Source organism: Halichoeres trimaculatus, unplaced genomic scaffold (genome assembly GCF_033239565.1).
Source record: "Halichoeres trimaculatus isolate MK-OKI-2021-1 unplaced genomic scaffold, fHalTri1.1 fHalTri1_scaffold_6, whole genome shotgun sequence".
Classification (NCBI taxonomy): domain Eukaryota; kingdom Metazoa; phylum Chordata; class Actinopteri; order Labriformes; family Labridae; genus Halichoeres; species Halichoeres trimaculatus.
This window is the reverse complement of record NW_027437184.1, coordinates 33,666,246-33,675,556: the sequence shown is the minus strand read 5'-3', so window position 1 is coordinate 33,675,556 and position 9,311 is coordinate 33,666,246. Positions and strand designations below refer to the sequence as shown.

At 38.0% G+C, this 9,311-nt stretch overlaps 1 protein-coding gene across 1 annotated transcript; it reads right to left on the bottom strand.

The window, feature by feature from the left end:
* Positions 1 to 2,227: 2,227 nt before the first annotated feature.
* Positions 2,228 to 4,633, bottom strand: atp2b4 (ATPase plasma membrane Ca2+ transporting 4). The gene is given in 6 exon segments (XM_074671524.1): positions 2,228 to 2,385; positions 2,686 to 2,811; positions 3,264 to 3,521; positions 3,919 to 4,072; positions 4,075 to 4,118; positions 4,441 to 4,633. Coding segments are annotated over 6 exon segments (933 nt in total).
* Between the last annotated feature and the right edge of the window lie 4,678 nt (positions 4,634 to 9,311).

Below are 9,311 nucleotides of genomic sequence, written 5' to 3'. Positions count from 1 at the left end.
ACCTAAGGAACATTGTGAAACTTCACCCTTTACTCAGTCTTTGAGATGCCAAAAAACCTGTCCATGTCTTTGTCCCCTCAAGGCTGGACTGCTGCGACGCACTCCTCATTGGGACTCCTATCAAGAGCCTCCAAAAACTTCAATACATCAAAACAGCGCCTGATAAGAGTGCAGAAGCATGAGCATATCACATATCTTCTTCACCCCCTCCACTGGCTTCTGATCTCATTCAGTAATAAATACATACCTAGACATCAAAGTGTCTCAAGACGTCTTAAGACCAATTCATAACCAAATTCAAGACGTCTCAAGACATTTGTGTACATCAAGATGTCTTAAAACGTCTTTAGACAAAAATATGAAGACGTCACTCATGTCTTAAGACATGACATGGGGTTCACCCAGACAGGTTTATGTGTCTTAAAGACATTGAGTGTCTTAAGACATCTTAAGAAATATTTCCTTTGTCTTAAGACATTCATGTTTTAAGATGGCTTCAGATATGGTATGTAAATCTTTTTTAATGTTACTGGAGTGTTAATGTCAATTATGTATTTTTTCAAGCTTCAACTTCAATTATTTTTAATTGCCTTGAGAGCCCTGTGTAATTGTATTAGGGTAAAACACAACTGAATGAACACGTTAAAAATGTGAAATATTTCTTCTTATGAAGAAAGATGTGGTAAAGTACTGTGATTTTTCATGTAACAAATATTTTCAACAGAAAGTGAACATAAACAGGAGGTGAAGATAAGTTTATAAAAGTGTTTAATTAAATAAATGTTGAATTAAATGAATTTCACAAACAAAGTGTGACAAATTAAACAATTTAAGTACACAATATACATTAATAATTTCATTCAATTAATTTAATTTAATGTATATCTTAATATCTAAAATATGCAATGTAATATATTTTTTATCATTTTATCCAAAAAATAAACATAGAAGTAAAATTAAACTGATGAATTATTGAATAAGAGTACATTTAAACACACTACACAATACACAAAGAAAATTACACTAGGCACTTTCCTTTTCCTGAACTGCCTTGATCGATTTTGCCACAGGATCTTTGCCCTCTTTGAGGGCCTTGGGCCATGCCTGCATATATGTTTAAACATCTATGAGGTTATCTGTGTGCCACCAGAAACTGAATTTGAGCTAAAATATTGAATTTGAAAAGAATGATGTGAAATGAAATTCAATGTTTTAAAATTGATTTTTTAAAATTTGAAATTGTATTTTACCAATGAAAATTCAACTCTTTTTATCCTTTAAATTCAAAAACACAGAAAAACTCAACTTTTTTTACACTTTAAATAAAAAAATACAGCATATAATTTCAATTCACAAAAGGCAGATTCAGTTCACAATTCAATTTCAATTCAGAGCGGCAGGACCATTGTGTCATTTTGTCTTTTAAATGAGCCTTTCAAAGACTAATTTCTCTCACTCATGACATAGTTAAGTTTTTCTATTCTGGTGACTCAGGTTTTAAAAGTGCTTAAGTGACAACTTAAATACTGTGCAGAGACTCCGGGCCACAAGGTGGCGAGGGAGTGCAATCAAAACAGGTCCTCCTCACAGCATCTTTAATGCCACGGCCACACCAAACGCGAACACGCAGGTTTAATACCACCATTCGCGTGAATAAATTCGCGTATAAATTGGTCTTTGAGGCCAGCACAGTTGTGCTCAATTTGGAATAATTTGACCCTTAAAAAAAGCTTTTTAGCACATGGGGCAACAATCTCTGCAGAGAATGAACCAGGCTTTCTGTTGGTGTCCCTGAGGCTTTAAGTTTAGCACCTTTCACCCCAGCCTGTTCTGTTTCCAGTCTCTGTAGAGTACACACGTTGTATCTATTTTTTTAATTTATCCTCAATTTTTTCTATAAGTTTATTTTTTGTAACTATTTATGTATATACTTATTTTTATATTACATTTGTTTGTGTTTTTTAGTTGATTTCCTTGTTTCCTTATATTTTATATATATAAATGCATGTAAAAAAATCGAACCCAGCAATATTTTGTCTTCTCTTTCCTACACAAACATATCTCTGGTTTCATACATTTCTTGCACACACAGAACATTGTGTGCTGTATTCTGTCGGCCTCAGCTGTGTAGAAAACTTTAATATAAACGTAACAACATTAAATTCATGTTGCAGGACATTTGCTCAGTAGTACAGTGTAGGTGGCTCTTAAAAGAGCCGTTTGCACACTAGACGTTCTGCCACGGGACCGCTCCCTCTGCAGAAAAGTAGGCTGCGAAGGTCTCCCGAACCCTGATGGCTTCCCTGGCGGAGTTGTTCGCAGCCTCTCTTCCTAGACCTGGCAGGGGCTCCACATCACCATCTGGGAGACCTCTGATCGCAGATGCTGAGGTGGACTTTTGGATGAAGTTGTGCAGGACACAGGTGGCCAGGAAACTGCAAAAAACTGAAGCTCAGTCCCGTTAAGCAAATTAAATGGAACTGACATGTTGTACAAAAAAAACAGCATAATGATACTCACATTGAACTACTCCTCAGAATACAAGTGTGCAGGTGTGAAAACAAAAGAGATATTGAAATCTACCTGAGAATTTACTTAAGAAATTGTTTGTAAGAGCTGAAAGTTATAGATCAGGTCATTAAAGACTTAACAGATAATTTAGATGAATAATACTGATAGAGGCACCTGACAGCAACATGGGGTCTTTGTCCAGAGTCTTCTTGACATGATCTGACTCTCCAGTCAGAGAGCTCTCATCAATCTTCAGATCGTTGTCCTGAATCAACACACCGTCAGCAGGAAGGAGGTCACCTGGAACACAAACACTTCAATGAGTGCAGGCCATCACCAGGCCATGTTACATCACCAACACAACACCTGTGGGTCACATTAAAGCTAGAGGAAATCCAAACAAAAACAGTGATTTTATCTTCATCATCATTTCTGAATTTCAGGAAATAGTGGTGATCAAGGTTTCTTTCAGGGTTACTGATACCACTTTCCAGTTGTATGGTGACAACTCAGTTCTTAAATTCCAAAACTCAGCAGCCTGGTGCCTGGGCCTGAGGTTTTACTATCATGTTGGCACTGGAACGATATTAGGATGAATTAGTAATTAACTATTTTTAGCAACAGGTTAAATATCATAGTTACAGGATTATTAAATAGACCGGAGGTGCTTCCTCAAAGGCACGACACTTGTGCTGTGACTTTGGAACAATTGTGAGCACTTGGATGAATAAGCAGATGCTCTGGGTCTTTACCATATTTAACATGAGCGATGTCTCCCACCACTATCTCAGCCACGTTGAGCTGGATCACCTGCCCGCCTCTGACCACCGTGAACTTCTGCTCCTTCTCAATACGGCTCTGAAGGCCACGGAACTGCCTCTCTTTGCTTTAGTCATTAAAGGCCGTCACCAGGACCACACACACCACTGACAGCAGGATGGCAGCCCCCTCGATCCACCCGGCCTCTGCTTCACCCTCCTCGTGCACACCTCCAGCGGCACTGCCACAATCTGAATGAGGATGAAACAGAATACAGTTTAAGTTTCAGTGACAGTGTCAATGTTTGTTGAGATTTTCTTTGCAGCAGATCAACATTTATCCCCTGTATTCATCAAGCTTAATGTTACAGCCATCTTGTGTTTAAGGGACAGATATTACCGGTAGTTGGTCCAACTCAGACACAAACTTCGATCTCCCAATTCAATAGCAAACAAACAGAGAAAAGCACACAAATTTTGTGACCTGATCAAATGATTGCTCTGCCAATGCATCATCACCATAAATGATCCTCTCCAAAGCAAGACGCTAGCATAAAATCAAGTCAATGGCCCAGGTACACAAAGAGTTAATTCTTCAAGGTTTGAATTCAAAAAGCAGAGCAACCCTTAAGTGTGAAGATAAACTTACTCTGTATGTTACCATCTGGTGGACTGTAAAAAGAAAGGCCCAATGAAACTATGGCTGCCAAAACCAGGATGATCAGTGTCACATCCTGCAGGGCCTCCCAGACTAACTGCAGAAAGGTTTTTGGCTGTTTAGGAGGTATGAGGTTCTCCTCATACCTCCTTTTTTTCTTCGGTCGATGTCTTCTGAGCTTCCTTTCAAACCTGAAAAAAAAGGAGACATAATACAAAGCATTGAAACATGTCCTCTGATCAATCCAACTTTTTTTCAATCCAACATACATAATGGATGACTCACACCACAATACATGCATAAAACTATAAGGAGAAAATCCAACATTGACAGTCAGCAGTTATCTAACATTACAACAGTTACCTCAATGTAATGACCCTTAAGTGTCCCCATTGAAAATACAATGTCCAGCTCCTTTTAGAGTGAAAAAAAAAAATCTTTCATCCCAGGCCTGATCTTGTTGTGATACATCTCTTTTGACATATTGTCCAGCACTATCCTGAACATATCTACTATCAACTGGTGACGTCCTCAATCTTGCACAGAGTCCATTAACATCTCCATAAAGCTCTTGGATCTTGGTCACAGCTGGTCCCCTGTGCTCCATGAGTAGGCGAAGCTCCTGTAGTGAGCACCTGAACTCTGCCCCATGGGAGGCCTCACCACGTCGGCCATGTTTGGCCCCTCGGGAAGAGTGGCTGGCCATGTCTCCTTTTCAGGGACTTTTGTAGGGGCCTTCCAAATAAACACAGGCTCAGTTGGTACTCTGTGACTGCAGGGGGAGAAAAACAATTAATTAGAGAGATACTGCGGGACTGCCATTTCATACTGTAGTCAACTTATTACACAAAGGACCCTCATTCACTTTAAAGTCAAAACTGGCAACAGGTAATCGATGTATTCAAATCGATGTGTTGTTTACACTCCAAAGTTCATTTTAATCATAAAGGAAAGTTTTTGCACACCAGTATTTTAGATGATACTGTTTATAACAATATACAGTTTAAAGGGCTACTCCGGTTTTTTGACACCTGGACCTTATTTATAGGTGTGTGCATGCTCATATACTCACTAAGAAAAACATCGTGCAGCTCTGAGTCCTTCAGAAGTTATTTAGATCCAACCGATTTTAGCCGCACTTAGCGGGGTCCACGACAAGGGAGCTTCAGCGCGAGACATAATCTTTGCAAAATCGCTAATTTCGGCTATATTTTTTCATCCATTGCCAGTGGTATCATAAAGTCAGCTCGTCTACCGTCTTCAGCTGAGCCAGAGCTGACCTGGTAAACAAGCGTTTGACGGTTGTCCTTACCGGTTTGAGCCTGAGTACACGGGCGAGGAGCTCCATGAAAGAAAGATGCAGAGGGAGAGAGACGAAGAGCTGGCTTGGGAACAACAAACAGGAGCACGTCCACGAAGTTTGTTTACCAGGTCAGCTCTGGGTCAGGTGACCTACCTGAAGACGGTAGACGAGCTGACTTTATGATAACACTGGCGATGGATGAAAAAATACAGCCGAAATTAGCGATTTTGCAGAGATTATGTCTCGCGCTGAAGCTCCCTTGCCGTGGCCCCCGCTAAGTGCGGCTAGAATCGGTTGGATCTTAATAACTTCTGAAGGACTCAGAGCAGCACGATGTTTGTCTGAGTGAGTAAATGAGCATGCACACACCTATAAACAAGGTCCAGGTGTCAAAAAAATGGAGTTGCCCTTTAAGAACTCTGTGTGATGTTAAAAAAAGAACAGGGATTTCTTCTCTTTCCAAACTCTGTTCATCTTACACAGGGTATATGCTAAAATCCTGAGGTTGATTTCAATAGTCAATGAAAAAGTTTTAAGACTTTATCGCAACTTTCAGGTGTTGTTGGCATCCACTTTTTAAAAGTTGTAGTTTACATTTTTACAGGAATTATGTAAGCTAAGGAGGAATAAAGCTTGAAAGAACAAATGAAACTAAAGGCAGGTTTATCGACACGCCCACAACAAGAAACAGGAGTTATTCAAGGACAACTTGCTGAAGAAAATGAGAAATTATTAAATCATTTTTTAAAACTGAGGACATGTGCCAGAGATTATGTGACTTGATTGTTTAATTTTACTGAATGAAACTAGAAATGACGTTAATTTATAGCTGGTGTTTATACCGCTCACAATCCTTATTGTTGTATTTTATTGTAACTAGAGTCTTTTTGTTTGTTTTTTTTATTTTATCAGGGTATATGCTGAAATCCTGAGGTTAAATTCAACATCTTTTTAAGACTTTTTAGAAAACCTTTCAAAAAGTCTTAAGACCTCATCGCGACTTTTAGCTGTTGTTAGCAACAGATCTTTGACAGTTGTAGTTTTCATTTTAACATGAATTATGTAAACTAAGAAGGAATAAAGCTTTAAAGAATAAATGAAACCAAAGGCAGGTTAATTGACATTCCCATTCCCACAAAAAGTAACAGCAGTTATTTAAGGATAACTTGCAGAAAAAATAACAAGAATTTTATTTCATCATTGTCAACATTTAGGACATGTGCTTGAGATTGTGTTGTTTGCTTTCCATCAGGGCTACATACGGACGGCTATTAAACTACTGTACAAACTGAGTTTGTCACATTAGCCTACGGATATTTTGGGCTGCTAGCGCTACGTTTAGCCCGTGCCTCACAAAATTACAACTTTGCTTGTTGTCACGTCTCAAACAACAGGGCTACGTAACTGTATTTATAAATATCTTATTTCATTGCGTGTATCCAGTAAAAAGGTGATTTAAACAAAGAAAATTTGTTCCAAAACAACTGAGATCAGGGGGAGCTTTCTCTAAATCCTGAGGATCAAAGATCCCAGGTCATCAAAAGTCCAAAAAATTTTCTCAGGAGCCTTGAGAAACTCTTATGATCTAGAGTGAAATATTTTGAGTTGCTAAAGCTTTTTTAAGATCCTCACACTGGTCTGTGACGAGTGTGGTGAACAGAATGATCGTCCAATTACCAGGTGTGGTTATTTTTGAAGGTTCAGACCCTAAAAACATTTTCCAAACAGATGGACTATTTTCATGTTGAATATAGGGAACTGTCTGTCTGGCGTGTTTGGTTAGTCTGTAACAGCCCCAAGGAGGAAAATAAATATTCATGGATACGTTTGGAGTCAAAGCTTGAAAACCAATGAAATTGAATACCTCATAACATTAGGATGAAGACTTTTTAATACTTTTTAAGGGCCTTAATTTTCCCACAACTGATTTATCAACTTTTAATGCTTTTTAAGACCCCGCGGACACCCTATTTATTCTTTTTTATTTTTGTATTTTTCTACTGACTCCATCGATTTCTGCTATTAACACAACATTTTTCCAGTTTGGGATCAATAAAGTAACTCTATTCTTTTCTATTCTATTCTATTTTAGAACTTTCAAAGCTTGAATACCTATGAAACTTGATACCTCATAAAACCACAATTAAGACTTTTTAATACTTTTTAAGGCCCTTAATTTTCCCAAAATTGATTTGTCAACTTTTAATACTTTTTAAGACCCCGCGGACAACCTGTTATAGTTAATACTTAAAAAAAGCTGAGAGAGAAGCAACAGAGCTAAGATAGAAATAACAAGATCAAACCTCCTCCCAGCTTCCTTTTAACCATCAACATTTCAGTCAGAGCTATCATGACCTTTGACCCTGTGGTCTAAAAATACCAACCCAGCAGTGATTAAAGCACTCAAGAGACAGATCATCTAGATCATCTAGTGACTGGTCAAGCCCAAGACCTTCACCAATCTCAAGTCAGAGCTCTGAAACCACATCATTTACAGACTTCAAGTTCTACATGTAATATGCACATATCTGCATTTTTTCTCTTTTAGGAAGTGTGAGCCAGAGACTTATGTAGAGTGAATTATAGATCCAAACTGTGCAAAATATGAAAGTCTGGAAATATTCTTGTATGACTGCAATGTCCCTTAGTGATCAGAAGTTGTGAACACAAAGTAAAAACTTGGGCAACTTTGTGTTCCAAAGATAGATGATAAAAACAAAATATGTCACATAACTGGGGTTGACGAGAAAAACAAACATTTTAAAAACGGAAAAGTGAGACTACAGAGGAGAAAAGGACAGGGGCAGGTTGGTATCCGGAGTTACGCGCATCTACCAACAGAGGTATTTATCTGAAACTTAACTATTTCTATTTCTTTAGCCGTTAATCATCCCCGACACAATAAATCTGTTGTTGTAGGAATATATCGGGGCTGAAAAACTTCAACGCTGGGTCCCGTTGGTGTCAGTAACTTGTTTTTGCATTTTTCTATTAGTGAATCAAGTTACTGGCAGGTTGTTGAGTTAAATTTGCCGGTTCGCACACTACGTCACTGCAGCTAACGTTCCACTAGCATAATGGTTTTTACACGTCAGCACTTCTACACAGTATATCTGCTGTTAAAATCAGTCAATACTCGATAACGTTTAAAAAAAGCCTTTTATATTAAATTTTGTAATTTTATAATAAATTACAGTTCAACTGAGTTTAGGGAAACTTTATCGGTACCTGACAGGACAAAAAGATTATGGCTGCTTTCTGTGACCAACGTCAGCCAATGTGAGCTAACCAACAGTGCACAGGCTTTTGACGTTAAGTGGCGCCAATGACAACGGACTGGTGTAATCATGATAACTATAATTATATCTTATTAATTTACGTAAACATACTTGATATGCGGTTAAATTCTTAGTTAGCTTATATTCAGCGCAACGTTGCGAGTTGGAAAAGGGAGACAAACGGAGTATGATTGCTTTTGTTTAACAAACGTTAGTCAATGTGCGCTAACTAACAAGGCACAGGCCTTTGATGTAACGTCTGTTGTCATTAATGACATTAATGACTGGTGTAATCATGTTTACTGTAATTATATCTTATTAATTAACGTAAACATACTTAATATAAGGTCAAGCTTGTCCTTACCTTATATTCAGCGTAACGTCCACGGTTTAAAAAGCAGTAATAATCGGAAAATTTAATATGCTCTGTGGAGTGATAAGGAAACCCCCTAGAATGATTTCGATGACGTCAAACTGAGCCAGGGCTCTGATTGGTGAAAATTGTTTGATGACTTTTTTTCTAAAATGAAATAAGTACATAAATTATATACATATATTTATATTTATTATCTTCAAAAAACATATTTTCTTGATTGTTCACATTCTATCAACCTGGGGGTTTAACATGGGAATGTAAACTGCTTAAATATATAGCTGTTTATTTGAATAGACACCCTCAAGACCATCTGAAATGTACTAACCTTAATCTATCAGAAAACTTGCAATGTAGATACTATAGACCTTTTTCACACTCCCTGGTTTTTCAGCCGGAAATACGTAAGCGCGGGGGAACTTCACTTCCG